The sequence below is a fragment of the Talaromyces rugulosus genome, chromosome VI, assembly GCF_013368755.1.
Source record: "Talaromyces rugulosus chromosome VI, complete sequence".
NCBI lineage: Eukaryota > Fungi > Ascomycota > Eurotiomycetes > Eurotiales > Trichocomaceae > Talaromyces > Talaromyces rugulosus.
This window is the reverse complement of record NC_049566.1, coordinates 3,705,446-3,727,084: the sequence shown is the minus strand read 5'-3', so window position 1 is coordinate 3,727,084 and position 21,639 is coordinate 3,705,446. Positions and strand designations below refer to the sequence as shown.

At 48.9% G+C, this 21,639-nt stretch overlaps 11 protein-coding genes across 11 annotated transcripts; 6 read left to right on the top strand and 5 right to left on the bottom strand.

The window, feature by feature from the left end:
• Positions 1 to 81: 81 nt before the first annotated feature.
• On the bottom strand, positions 82 to 3,998 carry TRUGW13939_11578 (uncharacterized protein; the record flags this gene model as incomplete). The annotated part of the gene is made up of 4 exons (XM_035494684.1): positions 82 to 289; positions 350 to 3,313; positions 3,371 to 3,519; positions 3,576 to 3,998. The coding sequence occupies 4 exons, from the start codon at positions 3,996 to 3,998 to the stop codon at positions 82 to 84; spliced, it is 3,744 nt and encodes a 1,247-aa protein (XP_035350577.1).
• Positions 3,999 to 4,756: 758 nt separating this feature from the next.
• TRUGW13939_11577 (uncharacterized protein) lies at positions 4,757 to 6,039 on the top strand (the record flags this gene model as incomplete). Its single annotated transcript, XM_035494683.1, has 5 exons — positions 4,757 to 4,854; positions 4,893 to 4,992; positions 5,045 to 5,226; positions 5,283 to 5,464; positions 5,516 to 6,039. The coding sequence occupies 5 exons, from the start codon at positions 4,757 to 4,759 to the stop codon at positions 6,037 to 6,039; spliced, it is 1,086 nt and encodes a 361-aa protein (XP_035350576.1).
• Positions 6,040 to 6,460: 421 nt separating this feature from the next.
• Positions 6,461 to 7,415, top strand: TRUGW13939_11576 (uncharacterized protein; the record flags this gene model as incomplete). The annotated part of the gene is made up of 2 exons (XM_035494682.1): positions 6,461 to 6,608; positions 6,670 to 7,415. 2 exons carry the CDS (start codon positions 6,461 to 6,463, stop codon positions 7,413 to 7,415), a joined length of 894 nt encoding a protein of 297 aa, XP_035350575.1.
• A 241-nt stretch (positions 7,416 to 7,656) lies between these two features.
• TRUGW13939_11575 (uncharacterized protein) lies at positions 7,657 to 9,610 on the bottom strand (the record flags this gene model as incomplete). Its single annotated transcript, XM_035494681.1, has 11 exons — positions 7,657 to 7,701; positions 7,765 to 7,836; positions 7,889 to 7,956; positions 8,005 to 8,059; positions 8,123 to 8,182; positions 8,234 to 8,626; positions 8,678 to 9,010; positions 9,073 to 9,128; positions 9,182 to 9,253; positions 9,308 to 9,369; positions 9,438 to 9,610. 11 exons carry the CDS (start codon positions 9,608 to 9,610, stop codon positions 7,657 to 7,659), a joined length of 1,389 nt encoding a protein of 462 aa, XP_035350574.1.
• Positions 9,611 to 10,102: 492 nt separating this feature from the next.
• TRUGW13939_11574 (uncharacterized protein) lies at positions 10,103 to 10,674 on the top strand (the record flags this gene model as incomplete). Its single annotated transcript, XM_035494680.1, has 5 exons — positions 10,103 to 10,122; positions 10,186 to 10,318; positions 10,392 to 10,470; positions 10,527 to 10,568; positions 10,649 to 10,674. 5 exons carry the CDS (start codon positions 10,103 to 10,105, stop codon positions 10,672 to 10,674), a joined length of 300 nt encoding a protein of 99 aa, XP_035350573.1.
• A 391-nt stretch (positions 10,675 to 11,065) lies between these two features.
• Positions 11,066 to 11,642, bottom strand: TRUGW13939_11573 (uncharacterized protein; the record flags this gene model as incomplete). The annotated part of the gene is made up of 4 exons (XM_035494679.1): positions 11,066 to 11,121; positions 11,175 to 11,378; positions 11,439 to 11,527; positions 11,590 to 11,642. 4 exons carry the CDS (start codon positions 11,640 to 11,642, stop codon positions 11,066 to 11,068), a joined length of 402 nt encoding a protein of 133 aa, XP_035350572.1.
• A 627-nt stretch (positions 11,643 to 12,269) lies between these two features.
• On the top strand, positions 12,270 to 12,823 carry TRUGW13939_11572 (uncharacterized protein; the record flags this gene model as incomplete). The annotated part of the gene is made up of 3 exons (XM_035494678.1): positions 12,270 to 12,441; positions 12,517 to 12,588; positions 12,645 to 12,823. The coding sequence occupies 3 exons, from the start codon at positions 12,270 to 12,272 to the stop codon at positions 12,821 to 12,823; spliced, it is 423 nt and encodes a 140-aa protein (XP_035350571.1).
• Positions 12,824 to 13,145: 322 nt separating this feature from the next.
• On the bottom strand, positions 13,146 to 14,648 carry TRUGW13939_11571 (uncharacterized protein; the record flags this gene model as incomplete). The annotated part of the gene is made up of 4 exons (XM_035494677.1): positions 13,146 to 13,533; positions 13,587 to 13,814; positions 13,865 to 14,033; positions 14,099 to 14,648. 4 exons carry the CDS (start codon positions 14,646 to 14,648, stop codon positions 13,146 to 13,148), a joined length of 1,335 nt encoding a protein of 444 aa, XP_035350570.1.
• An 811-nt stretch (positions 14,649 to 15,459) lies between these two features.
• TRUGW13939_11570 (uncharacterized protein) lies at positions 15,460 to 17,091 on the top strand (the record flags this gene model as incomplete). The annotated part of the gene is made up of 2 exons (XM_035494676.1): positions 15,460 to 16,580; positions 16,632 to 17,091. 2 exons carry the CDS (start codon positions 15,460 to 15,462, stop codon positions 17,089 to 17,091), a joined length of 1,581 nt encoding a protein of 526 aa, XP_035350569.1.
• A 109-nt stretch (positions 17,092 to 17,200) lies between these two features.
• On the bottom strand, positions 17,201 to 18,838 carry TRUGW13939_11569 (uncharacterized protein; the record flags this gene model as incomplete). Its single annotated transcript, XM_035494675.1, has 2 exons — positions 17,201 to 18,636; positions 18,694 to 18,838. 2 exons carry the CDS (start codon positions 18,836 to 18,838, stop codon positions 17,201 to 17,203), a joined length of 1,581 nt encoding a protein of 526 aa, XP_035350568.1.
• A 271-nt stretch (positions 18,839 to 19,109) lies between these two features.
• TRUGW13939_11568 (uncharacterized protein) lies at positions 19,110 to 20,980 on the top strand (the record flags this gene model as incomplete). Its single annotated transcript, XM_035494674.1, has 4 exons — positions 19,110 to 19,522; positions 19,596 to 19,743; positions 19,797 to 20,791; positions 20,848 to 20,980. Coding segments are annotated over 4 exons (1,689 nt in total), but the record flags the coding sequence as incomplete, so codon positions are not given.
• Positions 20,981 to 21,639: the final 659 nt, after the last annotated feature.

Here is a 21,639-nt window from a genome sequence, read left to right as displayed (position 1 = left end):
TATTATTTTTTTATTATCATTTCATTTCTCTATCGCTTTCTTAACAAAACATAGAATCCACATTAAAACATTTTGTTTCTTTCAATTTTGCAAAGCTTTTGCCTGCTTCGTAACTTTTCCTGGCAGTTTCTGCGTCGAAAACGAGCAGTATTTATCCTTGATCGAGACAACTTCGTAGGTGCCTTCATCGGAGATTTTGATCGTCTTTTTGTGGTCATAAGACACGTCGTGCTTGATGTCGAGGACCTCGGGTTTTTCTCCTTTCCTAGGATTCGACGTTCGTGTGTACCTAAAAAAAATTCAGTATAATGGCAAAAAAAGAGGAAAGAAAGAAAAGTTCTCTACTTACGTGAATTCAAAAGGCGGGGTTCCCCAAAATTCAAAATTCATCTCAGCCTCTCCACCTTCGTGGATATCAACAACACTCTCGCGCCCCTTGCTGATCTTGACACTGGGCATTTCGTGGATCGTCTTGCCTATGTTCTTGCGGGCTTGACAGCGACCGCTGGCGCCGTCACTCACGGCATTGATGGTGAATTGGCCAGGTCTTTCAGCAATACGCCGGAAGGTAGTGGATGGCGAGAGTGCTCTTTTCTCGACACCTTCAAACGTATAGAATACTTCAAAGGGCGCGTGTCCGGACAGTGAGAAGGAAATGCGCTCTCCAACACAGTAGTCGGTTTGGGACTCAAGAGGTATAATCGTTGGAACGTCTGATACGGCGACTCGGACGGAAGAGGAGTCACGATCGAGCGCGCGCTGGCATCCGCGAGAATCTCCAACGCGGTTGATGCTAACCACATGCTGGCCAAGCTCCAAATGGCGACGGGGTATCGGAAGCTTATGCTTGTTGGTTGGAATAGGACCAACACGTACGACTTCGGGCTTGGAGCTCGAATGATGCTTGATGGATATGTCAAGGAAGAATGGCGGTTGGCCCTCGAGTACGATTGGAATGAGCTCATCGCCCTCACTATCCTCCTTGCAGAATGCGTAGATGTGACCTGGGGCTTCAAAGCGGGCAGAGGGCAGCGCATTCACCGTTTGAGCAACTTTGACGGAGTAGCCTCTCTTCGGGTTGAAATCATAAAGACTGTCTGAGACATCGGTGATTTCGTATTGATGATCTCCGGGTTTTTTCGTATCCAGAACCAATGACGCGACGCTGGAAGCACTCTTGAGACTATGTACTTTAACTTCAAGAGCCCCATGAGCACGGCTCTGGCGATGCTGGTATTTGACGTTAAAAGGGGGTCTGCCCACTAGTTTGAGTTCCACGATATCGTCGTCACCCTGGCAAACACTGCGTTTCATGTTGTCCTCTCCAATTCCGGTGCGCCCCGACACGGAGACTGTAGGTCGTGGAAGCCAGTCAACTTCAAAGACGCTCGCTGATTGATCAATGGTTCCCGGACAAGTCGTATCAAAGACCTCCACAAGCTCATAGCGGCCGTTATCAGAGATAGAAACGAGCCCGTTCTCGTCCCATACTCGAGTTTCCACAACTTTTGCTGAGTTCACGTCCATATTGCGGTACTTGACCACCCATGGCGGCGTTCCGCTCAACCTGAGAGGCAGCTTGACTACTGAATTTTCAAGAGCAAGGACAGACCTCTTTTCATCGATTAGACCAAACCCAGCAGATGGCTTCTTAGGGCGAACTTGAATAGTGAAGCCATCTTTCAGAGCTCGTTTGCAGCCCGACCGATCGGTCACACTATTCAATGAAAGCACATGCTCACCACCACTCAGTAATGGTCCAGTAGTAATTGAGGCTACTGTTCCATGGCTTTGCAGCTCATGTTTGACTTTCTTGCCATTGTGGGTAAGCTCATATTGCAGTGTCCAAGGAGATTCGCCGACGAAAGATACATCCACAGAAACCGATTCTCCGTAGCAACTCCGCTCTAACTTTTGTGAGCGCAAGAAATGTGCCGATGCCGGGGGCTTCACGTCTTGCTCCAATACAGGAGCTCTGTCTTTTAAGGATCGAGCAGCATATACACTATCGGAAATATCTATGAATCGATAGCGATACTTTCCCGCTTCAGTCGGAGTGAGATCCAAGCTTCCCCGAAGCCCATCCACCCGAATACTGCGAGGCTTCACGCCTTTGCCACTCTCAATATTATACCGCAAGGTAAACGGCGGAGTGCCAACTAGGTCTAGATCGACCAGAAGACCCACGGAGTTATTGGCACACTTGTCAAAGATCTTCTCGTAGCGGACAGCCAGTTCCGGTTCAGGAGGGTTGTAGAGTAGACAACTAGATGGCTCCAGAATCTCTCCTGCACAGTAACGACTCGACACGGAGTCAATGGAGTACCATCCCGGTTCTTTGATTCTCGGTCGGTGGTCTAAACTCTTTAATGACAGTTGGTTTGGCTTCAAGAGTCCGCCGGTTTGTTCGGGTTCATCGGCATTGGAGTGTGAGTAGGTTATCTGAAGGGGTGTATCACCACTGTAGTCTCTTCCAGTGGAGTGGAAATGAAGGGGTAGCTCTGTGGAGTCCCCTTTTGCGACCTGGAGGAAATTCTGAGCATTGCAACCAAGCAAAGAAAGACGGGGTCGCTCGTGGACAGAAAGCTGGTGCGACTGCAAAAGCCCTTTGCCTGATGAGCTATCAGCATCATCATAAAGACTCGAATAGTTCGCAATATTGCCGTATGCATCGTGGACCTCCTCGATGGCGTAAACCCACTGGCCCCCATTATTCAAAGACTCGTTCAATGGAATCTGCAATTTCTGACTCTGCGCCCAAGCTGGAATTGGCACTTCAGGGTCAATGAGGAGCCCAGAAAGTTTCCGGTTAGGTGCCAATGACGCGCTACCCTCAGAGTGTATGTTCTGGAACGAAAATCCGCCGTCGAGCCCATTGACCTTGCGAACATACTTGATTTTGAGAGGAGGGGCCCCCTCTACCTCAAGAACAATATCCGATAGGTCTCCTTTACATCGGTCGGTCTGGGTGTTTATAGGGCTTGCCTTGGGACAGACAGGAACCAATGCGTCAGATACCTTGGTTTGTACCTCCAAGTTTGACTCGTCTACAACTCGGCTCAGGCGGTAAATCCCGGGCTTCTTCACTGGAAGTTGCAGATCACCGCCTGTTGTAGATGCAGGCTGTTTCTTGCGCAACTGTTTCAATTGTTTGTTCGAGAAAGCGATGGTGTCGTTTTTGCCAGTGTTCAAGTCGAAGTGTAAGATTTCGATGAGAATTGGTGTAGACTGGTTGATGCGGACTGGAAGAGAAACAGACTGCTGCTGCGTGCCGAGACACAAGGGTATATGTTCGGGGTTCAAAACGGCAGACCTAGACGATCAAGATGTCAGCAATTTCAAAACTTAAGCAATATTGAGAACAACTGACCCTTCAGGAAGAATATGTATAATCTGTTTGCCCAAGATCAACGAGGCATTATGGATAATGTCGCCTGGCTTTACGCTGCGCTCCGAGATAGATAATTCGCGATCGTAAAAAGACTTGAACAGAACGGTTGCCCAGGCTCCAACAGGTAACTGGAAAATGGTGATTAGTCTTTTCAGAATATCATGAAGAAAAAGGCGTGGCTCACTGGAATACGAAACATTAGAAACACATTAGTTGCTGCATGCAGCAAAAATATCGTAAGAAAGGTTGGAAATGTCCATTCTAACCAAGGTATCCTCAAAGCTTGGATGCCGAACAAGAAAATGCCGTCAATAAAATTCCACTTCAAAAACAGCCACGTCGAATCAAGTTCATCGAAGGCGCCCAGAGAATCGTATATCCGCCATGCCCCCAGCGCGATATAGATTGCAGAAACATACAAGCGCTGCGAAGGCGCGTCGACTATTCGAAGAGGAATAAGAGGGCCGCCCGCTCCATTCTCCTGGGGTGCCTGGGTGCCCCCCATGTTCGCATCCTTCAGTTTGGGGATTTGAGGTGAACCATTGCGTCCTCGTTGTGCCTGCGGAGTTTGGGGAAAGGCAGAACGAAGTCGGGGAGTGCCATTCATTGCATTTCGCTGCCACACACAGGTGTGAGTGTGCGATTTTGAGTAGGATCGAGCGCGACAAGGGATCGATAAAGGCGATCAGAGATAGAAAAACTTGGTGTTTGCCCCGCGTGTGGACAGAAGAAAGGAAGCTTCGTGCAGCTACTGTTCGGCTCGTTTCGTTTGTTCCGCGCGGAATCGTTTCGGAAAGAAACTGGTATCTGTTTCTCCTTTTTTTTCGCTTTCCGGAAGCTGTGTTTGAGCTGATACCGCTGGGATCAGACAGCTGGTGTTGGCGTGTCGCTGCTGGGTCGACTGGGCAGGAATAATAATTTCTGAGGGAAATCGGCCGCGTTTCGTCTTTGGCCTAGAGCTCGGCCAGGCGCGTGGTGAGAAGCTTCGGCCAATCACGTGTCGCAACTGCCTTGTCTTTCAGCGTTCACCCCAACGTACCTCCTCATAGTCCTGCAAAATGCTCTTTGTTTTCTCCATGGTTCATATTAGATCAGACTTCATCTCACAGGCATGAGCTCAACCTCACAACAACAACAACGCTCAGCTTGACATCAAGGGCAGCCTCGGACGATGGGGGTTAAGAGACGCCGTTCCAGTGCTGAGACGACTGAGGATGCGAATATCAACGATATGACTGCGCCCTCTGCGGTCGCTGAGAGGAAAAATTGGAACGGGTTTTGCGAGGTTGAGTCGGAACCAGTAGGTTCACCACTCCAGAAGCTGCGAGAAGTATACTAAACGTTTCCTCGGCCCTGTTCAACGTCATGCTCCGCGAGTTCGGCGTTGAAGGCGTCAGAGTGCAGGAAGTAGTGTCACTAGACAAGAAGATCATGAATTTCTTACCGCATGTCCTACGGACCCTGTTCTCTCTCGTGTTGCTAACCTGCGCTTCGTTTACAGTAAACCGGTTTATGGTTTGATTTTTCTGTTCCACTGGAGGGAGGACAACCCTGTGAATCAAGAAGCAAGCTGTCCCGATGGGCTATGGTTTGCTAACCAGGTGTGTGCATTTGGTCGTCCCCTAGTTCTTGGTCTCGTCTAACTTTGGCCAGACGACGAGCAATGCGTGCGCCAGCGTCGCCTTGTTGAATATCGTCAACAACATCGAGGGGATTCACCTAGGAGAACATCTCGCCAACTTCAAGGATTTCACGATGCCTTTTACACCCGCTCTACGGGGCGATGCAGTAGCAAATTTTGAATTCGTAAAACGAATACACAACTCCTTCGCTCGGTATGTTTGAAACTTGTGTCTTGTTTATACTAAGTTCATACTAACTCTATTTTCAGTTCCATGGATATTTTCAGCTCGGACCTTCAGCTCAAGAATGAGGCCACTAGGAGGACACCCAAGACCCAGAATGATGACGATAGCTCGTCCTCTGAGGCAGGCTTTCACTTTATTGCGTTTGTGCCCGCACAGGGCCGGGTGTGGAAATTCGATGGTCTTGAGCGACAGCCTCAGGATCTTGGTGAGTTTGGCGTGCTTTACGGGTAAAAGACTGTGACTAATATCAGGAAAGCGCCTTGCTCGGATGAAGATTGGCTAGACGAGGTTAGAAACCACCTCATTAACAGGATTATGGAATACGAGGAAGGCAATATTGGATTTTCGGTATTGAGTCTTGTGAGAGACCCCGTTCAAGACCACATCGAGCGCTTGGCTTTGAATGTGAAGCGACTACAAGTTCTACATCCCCGCGTGACTGAGTATTCGAACGGAATGAGAGAAGGGCTCTCTAGCTGTTTGATCCTTGGGCCGACACTAGAGTTTGGTTTAACCGAGGAGATCTTGAGTCTTGTCAGGGACCAGACCAGTGAGACCGATGGGTATAAGGAATGCAGCAACGACGAACTCTCCGACGAGTATTCCCGCCTGGTCGACGAGCAGCAGGGCATACTGGGGTCCATCAACGAGGAGATCCAATCTCGCGAGATGGATGATGCATATGCTGAGGGGAGGAGGCACGATTATTCCTCTGCGGTAGAGTTTTGGGCTCGGACGTTGGTACGCAAGGGCGCCCTGGTCGACTTGCTTAATGGTTGAGTTGATACCCTAGGATGCGAGATAGCGTGTAGCGTTTAAAATCGAATATCGTTATCAGTAATACGCATTCAACTGTTGGTATTATTATTATGTGTAAAAGAAAAAAATGTCAACTGGTTGTTGTCACTGGTAGTTCGCGGTTACCATGGATATATATATAACCGACGCAACATCACACAACCCACAACATTTGAAACATCAATTGATGCTCACGACTGGTGCAGTTATACCAGACAATCCTGCCAACCTGAACAACATTAACATTTATACACACTTTTTTTTGTCGAGTCAAGGTCTAGCAACACAACAGCATGTACCATCTCATCGCACGTCTATTGAGCGAGCGCACATGCTGGTAGCTGCAACCGCAAGAACACACTCCACAGCGGCCAGAAAGCAGCAAAAGAACACTAGATCAATCATGGATCCCACCACCGAGTTTGAGATCGATACCATGATCCTAGACTACATTTGCAGCAAAGCGATACTCGAAACAATCACAAAACGAGCAGAAGAACTAGCGGGGCGACCGCCGATTGAGGAGACGAATATCCTGACTCTATTTGACAGTGCGTAAGACCTCTCAAAAAAAGAAAGAAGAAAAAGCAGGCTCCTAATCAACACATATAGCATGGAAAACACTCTCATCAACAAAACATGCAGAGAGGCAGATATCGCGCGACTTGCAGGCCAAACTACAGTTGATCACCGTCGCAGTGCTATTTGTTTACCGTTTTCGCAAGTCGAAATGGAGCGCTCCGCGACCACAGCGCGACGAGCAGCACGGCGACACAGCATCAGTAGAAGTAGAGGACACGGATTTCCAAGTCTTGCTAAACAACGTCGAAATACCACTGCAAGAACGTGCCGCAGACAGATATCAAATGACATCATTATTAGACATACTACCAGACTTCAAAAAACTTTGCGCGATGCTATCAAACATTCTGTCACCAGAGACTTGCATGCACCTCGCTGCGAGATTCATGCTCCAATCCGTCCTCGAACAGCATGTTGTTTTCGGAAAAGTCTCGACCGATCTTATTGAAGACTCATTTTCATGGCAATCTGCCGACCACCCGTGGTCAAATGTGAGATCATCCTATCTTGCGATACTGCAACCGCCCGCCGAAGAAGAGTCGCGTCTAGAAGCGCATATTGCGCGCGTTGCGCAGCAGTTTCCGGCCTTCGAGTTTGAAGCCATGATCATAGCCCGTCTCCGTGAGATCCTTGATGAGCTGGAAACGCCGATGCTTGTGAAACTGGAGACGGGGCAGTTGGGGGATTGGGATCCTTCTTCTTTCAGGTTGAGTAATATTGGGCCGTTAACGCAGCTGCAGCGAGAGTCGTCGACGAGTAGACAGGATAGTTGTTAATACAACAACAATAATGATAATTACAGTTTTACTCATACATGTGAAATGTGTATTTAATTGAAACATATTTCTACAAATATCACCTCTAAACAGACAAAAATAGCACACATACACATACACACACATCGCACAGGCAAATTCAAAGAGAAAATTACTTGGCCGGTGTTTTTTAATGAGCGGGCCTTTACCATCGTGCTTGTCCGAAATGGTACGTATGCATCAAGATCACGACGAAAGAACTCTAACCCAACAGCATTCGTCGGGGGTCTTCGATGTATTCCTTGACCTGGAGTAAAACAGATATTAGCAAATATGTCGCTTGTGGGTTAGATAATATTGAGAAACAAACCTTCACAAGGAATGTGACTGCTTCTCGGCCGTCGAGGAGACGGTGGTCGTAGGTCAGGGCCAGGTACATCATCTGCCAATACATGTCAGCATACGAACGAACAAGAACTTGCGTTTGAACAAACCGGTCGGATTTCGATCTTTCCATTGATTGCCACGGGCTTTTCCTTGATAGCGTGAAGTCCGAGGACAGCTGGTACAGATTAGCGAAATGTTGCAAATAATTTCAGACAATACATACCAGTTTGAGGCAAGTTGATGATAGGCGTGCCCATGAGCGAGCCAAAGACGCCACCCTGTAACAGTAAGTACAAGTAACATGCGTGTTTTTTTTTTTTTTTTTCACAAGAGATACTCACGTTGCTGATAGTAAAGGTTCCGCCAGCCATGTCCTCAATAGTCAATTTGTTGTCGCGAGCCTAGTAGACTTGTCAGAAAATGCCCCAGCAACATAGCCTTTAAACTCGTACCTTCTTGCCAAGATCGGCGATGGCCTTCTCGATGCCGACGAGATCCATGTTCTCAGTGTTGCGGACAACCGGGGTAACCAGACCCTTCTCAGTCGCGACAGCTACACTGATATCCACATAGTCTCGGTACACGATGGTGTCGCCTCCGTTAGGACCCTCGATTGATGCATTGACGGCCGGCAGGTCCTTCATGGCGAGAACACAAGCGCGGGAGAAGGCGCTCATAAATCCAAGCTTCACGCCGGTTTTCTTCAAGATGTCGTCCTTGTACAGCTTGCGGAATTCCATCAGAGATGACATGTCGACCTCATTGAACGTGGTAAGGGAAGCGGCAGTGTTCTGGGATTGCTTGAGACGCTCGGCAATGCGCAAGCGCATCCGGTTCATTTTAACCTGCAAACATTAGCTATTAAAGACCCAAACTTTGTTCAGACTTTGACATACGCGACGCTCTTCACGGGCTCCGGCTTTGGCAGGCTCAGTCGGCTGAGGTCCTGATGGCTTGGAAGCCGCGGGCTTGGGAGGTTGCTTTTGTTCTTGCTTTGGTGCTTGAGGCTCCTCCTTGGGCTTGGCCGGGGCCTCTGGCTCTGGGGCTTTTTTCTCCTCGGCTTTGGGTTTCTCCTCTGCGGATTCCTTTGGTGCTTCCGAGCTCTTGGAGCCGCCACCCGTTCCAGGTTCGAGCTTGATGAGATCTTGTCCCACGGTGACGGTGTCTTCTTCGCTGACGAGGAATTCCTTGATAGTACCGGACTCTGGGGCGTTGACGGAGACATCGATCTATAAAATGACCATACGTCAGCTAAGAAGCATTAAGTGAAGATACAACGAGATCTTTTTACCTTGTCGGTTTCGATAGTTGCGATTTCTTCGTCGCGCTCGACAAAGTCACCGATCTCTATAAAAACGGGTTAGATACCTCCAAAAAAACACTGGCGAGGGAATGCATACGTTTTGAAAACTGCTTCAAAGTACCCTCTGTAATCGATTCGGCCATTTCTGGGACCTTGACAATCGAATCCGCTAGAATCAAAGGTTAGGTATATAGTTCACAGGGCAGGCAGGGCCAAGACAAACTATAGAAGCGGACCTGTTTCCTCCCAAGGCCATTCAGATTTGACTGGACAGAGGACGGTATGCTGCAAGCGCGTACTCAGTCAGATAACCACGACTCAAGAAAAAAAGAGGAGCAAGTGTCGATAAATACCTCGTGAGAAGGCTCAGGGACTTGCGGGAAAGGACAGGAGTTCTTTGCGACCCCAATGCACTGGATGACAGAGCGCGCGACGACTGCCACAGCATGCAAGACCTCTTCGAGTTGAAAGCAGCTCTCCGAAGGCTTTGCTCTGGCAAACGGACCAAGTGAGACCGGGAGGCCATTGTGGACATCTGGCGGCTAAGAGCTTGTTCGGCTTGAATGCGCGATGCGAAAAAAAGATAGGCGACCCTTGGAGATTGCCAGTAGGCAGTGCGTTCAACAGGAGAACACAGAAAGACAAAAATAAAAAGGATGTCTTGAGGTGTAGAAGCGCAATGGGTTGCGGAAAAGAGATGCGGCAAATACTGGAATGAGCTTGATCCAAAAGCTGGCTACCCGGGCAGCCGGACCCGGCGTCCCTGCCCGTCCCGTCGTAGTCCCGGCTACGGCGGCCTGTTGCGGCACACCCTGCAATACTACATACAACTCACTAGAGTCACCACGCTTCGTCCTGCACATCGATCGCGACGACGTCAACCCGACGACCACACGCCACATACTATCCAGCACAGTCGAATTCCGGTGGGTGGCTCTCAGTTGCTTTGTTTCTGCTGCAATTATCTTGCAATTCGCTCACACTCAATGCACAGATATCGTTCGATTGGCGTGCAACGATGTCGCTCCAACCCGCAGCGTATGTGCTAGTCTTCTTCGACCACCCTGATATTGCGCTGCAGCCCAGCTAAAACGTCACCAGGTCGTTATACCGTCGATGCTTGAAGCTATCTCTGGACTGGGCCGTGCATAGGCACATCTGGCGCGGCCAGGCCGTGTACATTCGATCGCTCTTCGACGCCAACCGGGACGTGCGAGATCCTCGCAAGCAAAAGGTAGGATTTTCTACAGAGGGAGATTCTCTTTATTTTCAAGCGGAAGAGAATGTGTAGCTAAAGGGCAAAATAGCTTCTGCTTCGCGAGACAGAGAAGCTTTTGGAAAACTGGAAGCACCCCGATCCATACCGTGCTCCCACGGCCCCTGGAGGTATGAGCTCAATTACACCATGACAGAATGGACCGACCTATCTAACGCTTTCGCAGGCTCGAAATACGAAAGAAACCTTCCGGCGCGCGATTTACCCTGTAAGCTGCTGCAATTGCTATCACCTTTCAATCGTTCCTCTGCAGCTTGCTGGATCGTATGCTGACTATTTCATTTCTAGACGCAGATGCACCCGCTCCTCATTGATAGACGAGTTTGTAATTATAGCAAAAATATCAAGAGCTTCGTTTAAATATCGTTGTTTTAAGAGTAGCATAGCGTTCGAGTTTAAACCAGATAAACTATTTCATGCTGCTACTAATTGTTTGCTACGAGTTGATTGCAGAAGAGCAAAAAGCGAGTAAAGTAAAAGTAAAGCTCAGAGTAGTTGTATTTAAGGGCTAATTTATGATCGCACCAGATACGGTGCGAATACTCCCTCGAGCTGCCAGAGACCATGTCCGCGGACATAATGTACAACCATTGAAAATAAAGCAGAAAACAAGAGCCATGAATGTGTCCCGTCCAGAACCCCATTACCTCGTCAATAATCCAAACCACGCCGAACGAAAAGAAAAAACTAATGAAATGAAACCGTTTACAATTCTTGACTTGGGTTCTTCCCGCTCTTGGGAGTCTTCTTGGGGAGAAGGTCTGCGACGCGTTAGAATGAGTTTGAAACCAAAACTCGAAAAGAGAGCACGTACTCTGGTGAATGTTGGGGAGGACACCACCCTGGGCGATGGTGACGTGACCCAGAAGCTTGTTCAACTCCTCATCGTTACGGATGGCGAGCTGCAAGTGACGGGGAATGATACGGGTCTTCTTGTTGTCACGAGCGGCGTTTCCGGCCAACTCGAGAATTTCGGCAGCGAGGTACTCAAGAACGGCAGCCAGGTAGACGGGGGCACCTTGGATAATAAGTTAGATATACGAAAACGACGCGTCTTGGACGGCAATCCGGAGCTTACCGGCACCAACACGCTGAGCGTAGTTGCCCTTGCGCAAAAGACGGTGAACACGACCGACGGGGAAGGCAAGACCAGCCTTGGACGAACGCCTGTGAGAGAAATTAGCAAGATTGATCGACCCAGAAAGTATATATAAAACAAAAACACGTACGACTGCGAGTTCTTGCTGCCGCTGGCCTTGCCACCAGATTTGCCTCCAGTCATTTTGATGGATTGGGGTATGAAATGGGTTGTTGGGAAAAGTAGAAGGTGGTAATTGACGCGTGAAGTAGGCGAAGATGGACGTGGGAGAAGATAGCAAAGCAGAAGAGAGAGAGATGGGCGGGATGGAGGCGATGGGGGGAGACGTTTATAAGAATGCGCCTTGGGTGACGTGCACGCCAGGAGCCGCCTTCCAGATCACTTCTCGCTTAGGTCAGCTGGCCAATCAACCGGCGGATCAGACGCGTCAACGCGCAAGAACAACAAGCCGCCCGCGTGCTGTGACTGGCTGGCCGGGCTCCACTCCGTGGCTAGTGCGTTACGGGCGCCGGTTACCAGCCATTACGGGCTCGACGGCGGGGTCGGCTGCCCGCCGCGCAGCTTAAAGCGGCTTCTTGCGCGAATGATCATACGGATCATACGGCGCCGTGACGGTATTGAAATTCTGGCTCCCTGGATCACCCAGCCATTTCGCAGGCCACTATAAGAGCACACCACTCCCCGGCATCTGCGCAGCCCTCTCCCAAACTCCTGTTCTCTCTCATCCCACGCTTTACTCCTGTCTCATCCCATCGCCATTCTTCAGTCTTTCTGAATTAATTCTTTATCTCACATTTTACGATTTTCACCATGCCTCCCAAGACTGCCGAAAAGAAGCCCAGCACTGGTGGCAAGGCCCCAGCTGGCAAGGCTCCTGCTGAGAAGAAGGAGGCTGGCAAGAAGACTGCCACCGCTGCCACTGGCGAGAAGAAGAAGCGTGGCAAGACCCGCAAGGAGACCTACTCCTCGTACATCTACAAGGGTATGTCTCTCGGTCGCGTTTTTGCGCCGTTTGTTGTTTCGCGTCCTTTATTTACTAACGCGTCGCGTTCTCTAGTCCTCAAGCAAGTCCACCCCGATACTGGTATCTCGACCCGTGCCATGTCGATTCTGAACTCGTTTGTCAACGGTAAGTCGCGTCTTGTTCGCTGTCGACGCGTCGCAGAAGGCTAATTTCCGATTCAGATATCTTCGAGCGCGTTGCCACTGAAGCCTCCAAGCTTGCCTCATACAACAAGAAGTCCACCATCTCTTCTCGGGAAATCCAGACCTCTGTCCGCCTCATCCTGCCTGGTGAATTGGCTAAGCACGCCGTGTCGGAAGGCACAAAGGCCGTCACCAAGTACTCTTCCTCTGCTAAATAAACGGGTTGTCGATGAACGTTTTTTTTAAACCTTTTTGCTCTTTTTTTTATTGTACTTTTTAGCTGCTTCGGGCTGTCAAATCGAGGCAGCGGGTATGGGTGTTAGTGGGTTTCTAATGCGTCATGGGATGGTTCTTTTTTCTTTACTTGGCCGGATGAATTTTACGGTTGCAATTCACATGTGGTGAACGTGGGCTATCGTACCGCGGGATTGGGCTTGATCGGACAGTCTCATTCTAGAAATTCAACACAAACTTCAGTGCACATTTTACTTATTCTTATTTCCTCTTATTCCTAGTTGTATTGCGAGAAGTCGCGTCTACTTAATCTTCGTCTAGCTCGCTATCGTCCAGTGCTTCAACCTCATCCAGCGCAGTCGCTCTTTCGTGCGTCGGGCTGGGTGCTGCGTCAGAGCTAGCAGCGTGAACATGAACAATGGCTTTTCCGGATTCTTGGGGTGTTTGAATGCGCCTCTTCCAGTCGCTCCAGTCATCTTCATCCTTGATAAGGAATCCGACGAGCATGCTGGGATCCATGTCATCGATATGCAACCGCCGGAGCCTGCGGGTATGATAGCTGTCCAGCTCCTCTTGTGTATACGTCTGTCCCCTTTCCCTGGGCGGCAGTGCAGGTCGAGTATGATGGGGGTCAAGGTAAAAGAAATACGGGTTCTGGACGCCTACAAAGTAATGCGAAGCTGACGGTCGGCCCCTGTACATTTTATTAGTGCGTTTTGTTTGGCATATCTCGTAGGAATGACTTACCCTGCGATTCCTATCGACTGTGGCATCGTCAGTGCCGCCTCGAGGCTTTTGCGATATACCGGCGTGACGCGGTCGATTCCGAGTCTAATACCGAGCAGGATCAAGGTCGGTCGCATGTGGCCTGACTTGTCGAGAGCGACTGCTCTGAATCGATCTTCGTAGACGTCTGAACTATCGTTGGTCACGTAGACATTCAGTCCCGCGTCTGGATGATCTTGGCAGAGGGCTCTGCCAGTTCGTCAGTTATGGGTCTGGGTGTTTGGGATGAGTCTTCGTACTCTATGCATCTAGACGTTGCAGAAGGACCGAACCATTCTCCGGGGTGCTTTCCACAGTATAACGACCCATGATTCACGAATCGGTGTATGGAAAAGGGCGCATCGGGCTCGTCGGCGAACATAGATAGCAGTCTGCCCTCGTCTTCCTCTCTCGTTCCTCGGCGCCAGTCTGTAGCTATCAGCATTTGAATATTCTAGACGTAATCACGTGAAGATCATGTAAATATGCCCTACCTCGACCCAGTTGTGAGACAAATATCGCGTTGGCAAGAAGACTCTGGCCCGAACGTATCATACAGCCCCAGCCAGTATCTGACGTAAACCCTTCGATGAGATGACTGCGCAGTCGAACGCCCAACGACATTGTTTGCGACGCATTTTGGTCTTCGGATTTGGCAATGGTTGGAAAGTTGGATCTGTATGTCATCCATACTTTTGACTCGAAATCGTCCAGAAATGCCTTGGGCCAGCCAAGAGTGGTGGTAGTAGTAGTGTCTAGCCTCTTCTCCGCCAGCGGCTTGTTGGAGCTCTGGTAGTCTGTGCTTGGTTCGTCTGGCGATGTCTGGTTGTTTTTCTGCTGTGTTTCGGTTTCTGTTTCGAGTGAGGTTTGTGTTGTCGTTTCTTTGGAGGCTGCTGGGTCTAGTAGAACAAAGTCCTCGTCTTGCGTGACATACTGGCTCCCGAGACACCACAGTCGAGAACCGGGCCCTTCGTCGTTCTTGGGTTCGGGGTCCCAGAAATATTGGACGATACGCTTGTAGCGACCGATATCAATATTATTCATGACTTGTGGTCTTGGTTTGCTTCTGTGGTGAAGCTTCCCGGGTTGGTTGTGAGCAAGAGTGGAGTGGTAATGTTGATGTGGTGCGGGGTGTTTGTTGATGCGGAGGTTGTATTATATATATAGCTCTACCGTGGTAGTAGTCGAATAAACATGCGAGTATAGGCGTGACTTGATGATATCAAGTATACACCAAGTGTCAACTAGCCAAAGATAAAAACTCGCAACAAGAACAAAATGCCATTAAACAGAAACACTTGTCTTGGTTGCATGTCCTGCTCAAGAGGGAGTGACGCACTGCACGCGGACAGGCCTCAGGCAGCATCGCGGTGGGGATCCGCGCCCAGCCAATAGATAAGGCTGGAGCTCCTTTGACGCTCAAGTACTCGATCAACCTCAAAGCTGTGGAATCGGGTTAATTTTTTACAAATATTCCGTAAATAGACATATTTCTAAAACAAAATACACATAGAAATAAAGACTCATCACTCGCACCATGCAGAGATCAGAAACAACAGAGGCGGCCTGTGAGGGTGGCCAGCCCGCACAATGACTAAGCCGGCGATAAACCCGTTATCTCGAATTGAGGCTGAACTTTTGAAGAGTTCAATCAAACACAACACCCGCGAGACGAAACGCGACAAACACCGCATATCTCATCGACCACAACACAGACCGAAGACAGATAAACACCACACACGCAGCAATGTCTCGGTAAATCGCTACCCCGTGAAAGACACCCCAAGAGCCTGGGCATGAGTCAGCCACACTCTGTACTACCACCAAATCACTCATCAGAGGTCAGCTGGTCCCAATGCATTTCCATACAGAGAGCAGCACAGCACACGCTGCAACAACAGATGGCAACCTATTCTTCACAGACGTAAACGGTGAAGACCCAACAGCCCCTGCAGAGCTCGTCGACTACACCCCGCCGAACCTTGAAACGTCCAGCACCATTGATAGCAGCGAAGACGAGGTTATATTCAACGGGCGGGGCGGCACTCGAAGCACCGGAACCAATCTTGAAAACAGCCGCGTGCGTGCAAAAGACGTACCAGCACCAGTGCAGGTCAGAACATTTGAAGAAAGCACCCTGGTCGCAAATGGGCCGTTCACCAGAGAAACCATCGACCCCGCTCCAATAACACTGCGAGGTGTAACCGGTGCTCAGAAAAAGAGACACTCGCGCCAACGATTCCAACAGGCATTTTTTGCCCAAAATGACGATGCGATACTGGCCGACTATGTCGAAAACATGGATTCCCAATATGCCATGCCCGACGACTCGTCTACTAGTGACGACCAGTCAGATTTATCAGACGAAAACCCAGTGAAGATGCGCAGGGCAGTGGCCTTTAAGCAGAAACATAACAGCCATTCCGCTTCTCGAAAACCCAAAGGCGCATTTCCCGAGAACGAGTTACCTGACCCGATCAACAGTGAACCCGTAGGAAAAGAAGTGATGGAATCACAGGATGACTCTACGGATGAGGAGTACGACGATAGTGAGGTGTCAGTATCGATAAGTGACCTCATATCGTACTCCCAACGTCGGCCTCCCCAGGACTCGAAAGCGAAAAACATGACACAAAAACTTCCCCGTACAAACGCATACGACGATTTCCTTGACTACGAGAAATTTGCCGATTTCGATATTATGGACATTGAACGTGACAGTCTCCACAAGAAGAAGAAGAAAAAGAAAGGCCGCAAGCTTGATTTTGACCTTAGCGACAGTGATCTCGAGATGCAACTACAGGCAGGCTGGGAGAGAGACAGGAACAAAAAGAAAGCCAAGAAGCAAGAAAGAGAACAACTCCGTGCTCAGGGCCTGCTTGGAAAACGGCCAAAACTACCCGCAGATGGAGCTGGCATTACTATGGAAGAGGTGAAAACGCAAATCAAGGGCTTTCTTCTGTCTTCTGCTGACACGTATGTTTGTCTTAACCCAATTCAATGTACCACACTAATTATTTTCTGTAGCTTGGATCTGCCACCCATGGACAAGAAGCAAAGGAGGGTGGTACATGAACTTGCAAATGCCGTGTCCCTCAAGTCACAATCGAGAGGCAAAGGGTCTACCAGATATCCTGTCATGTACAAGACTGTCAGGACCCCCAATTTCAATGGCAAGCATAGTGTGAAGCTCGACAAGATCCTGTCCCAGCCTCGGTTCGTCAAGATTGGGAATATGCGGCCACGCAACTACGACAAAGAGCCAAAGAAAGGGAAAAATCTACAGCGCAGCAAAGGCGATTTCGGGTACATTGAAGGGGACGTCGTGGGAGGCGCTGCTCCAGAAATCGCAGCCAATAACAAGGGTCGGGCAATGCTGGAAAAGATGGGCTGGAGTTCTGGAACAGCTCTGGGTGCTACGAACAACAAGGGTATCCTGCAACCGGTGACTCAAGTCATGAAGAATTCCCGTGCAGGTCTGGGTTAAGATATACTGCACCAACATTTCTTTTTTTCTTTCTTTCTCACTAGATCTGAGCCGGATCATGGTACATGGTCATAACATTTTCGTAGACATAGATTCTAGATTCGAAATTCTATTTCTTCTTACCCTTCTTCTGTGAAGGCTGTGCCTTTGGAACTGCCTGAGCATGTCCCTCCTCTCTTATATGCGAGAACAACTGTGTTCGAGAGGGAAACACGTCATGGCACTGCGAGCAGCTATGCTGGGATCCTGTCGCCTGTGCTGCTGCCTTTTTGGCCCTCTTTTGTTTGGCCTTTCCTATTTTTGGTATTGGAGCGTCTATATTATCGCTAGGAGATGGCTCTTTCAGAGGATCTGGTGCTTCAACATCAGAGTTCCCTTGATTTGAATGGTCAGCATTTATTCTGGACTGCACTTCTTCTCGGGCTGTGTAGTCGTCATCATCGTCCGAAGCAGATGATGGCGAGGCCGTTTGGGGTAGGGAGTCTTGATTAGGGTCATTCGGATCCTTGGAAGCTTGCAATGGTGTTTGTATCTCCTCTGCTATCGTATCTGGTCCGGTAGTAGCTGAATCATTGGGTTCTCGTTCCCCGGACTTTTCCTCCACCTTCAAATCTTCAAAGAGCTGTAGTTCTTCATCTTGAAACCTCATTTCCATGCGGAGCTGCTTGACTGCCTTTGTATGCTTCTTGCTGCGCTCGTGAGCCTCGAATTGCTTTTCGCTTTTGAATGTTTTGTCGCAGACGATGCATTCAAAGTGTTCCACTTCGGATTCCGAGCTGTCATTCTCTTCGTCTTCGACTTCTTCCACCCGAGCCCAGTCTGGCGTAACGTGCTCTTGTAGCTTGGCTTGATTAGCGGCGCGAGACCGGGCAGCCTGCGCAGCGGCGGCTTCACGTAACGTACGCTGTCGCTCAGCCTCACTTTGCATATTCGACTTGTACCGCGGGTCGCGCTTTTTCACAAACGCGACAAGTGAGCGCACAGCGTCATTGTATTCCCGTATCGCATCGTCTCGGAGCTTCCTGTTTTCCTTCTCCATCAACCGCCGGATTCGACGGTCCGGGGCTTCGTTCAATTTGTACGTGTCCTTCCACGCAAAGGACTTGCTCGTTGAGAAATTGGCCCAGACTGCGTAGAATGGACGCACCACATCGTCAAAGGAATCGTCCTTGTGGCCGAAACTCGGATAGTCTTCGGGTTGTGCATTCTCCCACCGGCACGCGAGCTCCTCTTCGCGTGCGATCTGATCGAAAACGTCTCTCAGGCCGCCGAAAAACCCGTTGGGGGAATCTGAAAAGTCCATGCGAGGGTTGAACCTCAACAACAGATTTGTGATTTCAGATGTTGTCATTCGAAACCGTCCTGGTGTGCCCCCTTCATCACCACCTTGCGATCCATCTTCCGTGAAAATAACATCTCGGTGCGAATCGTACCATGCCCTTTCTTGGGGATCGGATAGAACTTCGTATGCACATTGCACTTCGGCGAATAATTTGGTTGCAGCTTCTACATTGTCATAGTTTCTGTCAGGATGCAGTTCCAAAGCTTTCCTTCGATAAGCTTTTTTGATACTGCGACAAAGTCAGTCAGCAAGAAAAAAACAAGAATGATAGCGATCAAAGACTTGCTCTTCCTCTGATGCGTCGCGTTCCAAATCCAGCAACTTGTAGTAGTCAGCTCGATGGTCACTCCCATCCTCGGCTTGGCTGTCGCCTTTACGAGTATTGGTTGACTGACTCTGTCCCATATTCTTTTTTGAATATTCCTCCTCAAAGGCAGATCAAGATCATAGTGGGGTGGGTTGGGTGGTGAGATCGGCGTGGTGGATTGTGGGTGTGTGGAGTGTGGACGGACATTGTGGCGGGCGGGTCGCGGAACAACGTGCTCGAGCTCGAACTTCTTCCACCTCGCGAAACTCGTTTTTGTCAATATTTGCCGTAGGATCAGACAACAAAGGCACATTAAAAGAAAAAAGGAAAAAATCTTCACACACCGTACTTCCTGAATCGTGGCCGACTATGCGTAATAGTCTGACTTCTCTTCCTGACGAAGTTCTACAGCTCATATTGCAATACCTCGACCCGCATGGATGTCTGGCACTCGAGAGGACTGCTCGGAGGTTCACCAGCGTTGCGAATGAGCAAGCAGTATGGCGATACTATTGCAAGACGCTGTTCCATTACTGGGACAGAAAGCATGATGTCGAGAACAAAATGAAGCAGCCTCCTTCCTCTATCGACTGGAAAGCGATATTCGTCCAGAGGCACAGAGTTGATAGCAAAACCACCAAGGTTTTGAATAATATTCTCTCGAGCCAATGCGGCCGTATCCAAAAGGTCCAATCGATTATGGATCTTGGCTACGATGTGAAAGATACGCTCACGCGCCATGCACACGCTCGAAATGACCAAGATGATCACTTAGCTCGAAGGTGTGTGGATACTTGCACATACTTACTGTATACAGCGGTTTCTGACTTTGCTTGTGCTTTTAAGATACTATAGTAATACCATTATGGACTGTCTCAATCGGAACATGGCTGTATCCGAGTGGGCTAAACTGAGAGAAGAAGGCGAGACCGTGTCTCTTGAACGTGCCTTGGGATGCTTTGATCTCTTTGTTTCTCAAGGCCATATTGAAAGCTTAGAAGAGGTATATTGGATATTTCCATTATTCAATTTGATTTGAATGCTAAAAGGTCACAGGTTAGTAACATGCTCAATGCTGTGGCAGAGGACCTTTCAAATCGGAACCCGGACATTGAAAGCCTCTCTCCCCGCCAGAGAGCATCACATATTGCATCTTTTTTGAGACTAAATAATTTCACCGGAATTGCACCTGGTAGAGAGTACCACAGCCTTGAACATAACTTTCTTGGCTTTGCCCTCAAGGACCAAGAGCACAATTCTTTGCCGTTAATATCCGCCTCGATATTTTGCTATATTGCTCGGCACTTTGGCCTCAACGCTCACCCATGCGGATTTCCCTTCCACGTTCTGGTTATTATCTTTCCCTCGCCAGGCCTTGACATGGACGGCTTTTCTCTAAACGGAGACAACGTCGGCGTGCCCATGTATATGGACCCATTTCGATCTGGGGAAGAAACATGTGTTGCTGACTTGCAGAGTCAGCTGAATCTTCTGGGTGCGTCACCGACAGAGCAATCTACGTTTCTTGGAGAGTCTCAGACATCAGAAATCGTGTTGCGATGCGGAAGGAATGTAATGAATTCAGTGCGTGTCATACTGGGTTCCGAATTTTCAAAAGTGGATATCGAAAGTGCTGGGTATGCCGGCCTTTGGTCGTTTATGCTTGTTAATCCGTACGGAAGATTGATGGAGATCCGGCGACATCTTCCCTGGTTTATGGACGTTTTCGCTTCGGAATTTCCCTGGGATATATATTTAGTTGAAAAACACGTCCTCCCTCTGTTTGAGGGGCTCCTGGAACTTAGACATCTGATGGAGAGTCTCCACGCTATACGTGCTGCTGATGAAACACCGAGGAGTGTACGACGGCGCAAGGATGTACAAAAGACTATCGAATATCAGGTTGGAGAAATTTTTCGTCACCGGCGTTATAATTACACGGCAATGATCATAGGCTGGGACCCAGAGTGCGGAGCTGGAGAACATTGGATGAGACGGATGAATGTTGATCAGCTCCAGGCTGGCAGACACCAAAGTTTTTATCATGTTCAGTGGGTTTTTTGATCTGTTTTTGTTTTATTATCGACGCGCTGACTAGGATTCGCAGTGTCGAGGATAAAAGCGTGCGATACGTTGCAGAGGAGAATATAGAGGTTATCAAGCCTACGTTATCGCAGCTTCCGGGCAGTCTTTTAGCTATTGCTGGGAAACACTTCAAAAGATGGGACGAGGAGGAGAGAAGGTTTGTAAGCAACATACAGGATGAGTATCCTGATGGGTGAAACTCTTATTTTTCAGTGCATATTTAATTTATTAGTGGTAGTAGTAGTCGTGGTTCTTATCGACCTAGTATAATAACGAGGTGTAATGCGTACGTTAGGGCTAGGTCCCTGACGTTGAAGCTCTATTTTTGTAACAACAGCCTATTATTTAATTTTCAAAGGGAATAAATCTGGCTCGGACCATGTTCTTGTTTGCCCATTTCCAAAGCGATTAATCCGGATCTGTCGGATTGATTAAAGAATCTTTTGCTTTTATCCAATATTCTTGGTCTGCCATGGGAAAAGTGATTAGGCAAATGTTTTTTTTTTCTCTGTTTAAAGTCTTCTCTCTGCGCCGTAAAATCGTAGCTGTTAGTAACCAAGCTATGAGGCCCGGAAGTACGCCTCGGCTCCCTTGTTTTTTTCATTGGGGGTGTTATGGGCTATGTGTTACGGGCTAGGTCCCGTCTTACTGGCCTTATGTAGGTCCAGGAATTAAGTAAATTCAAACGTGAGAAAGAGAAGGAAAAGATTCGTAGAGATTCACATTATCGAATGTCAATACAGGCGAGTATAGATCCCAAAGGCACCCTAGCGAATCTAATATAGTATCAGAGGATTCTTCTATAACAAACCAG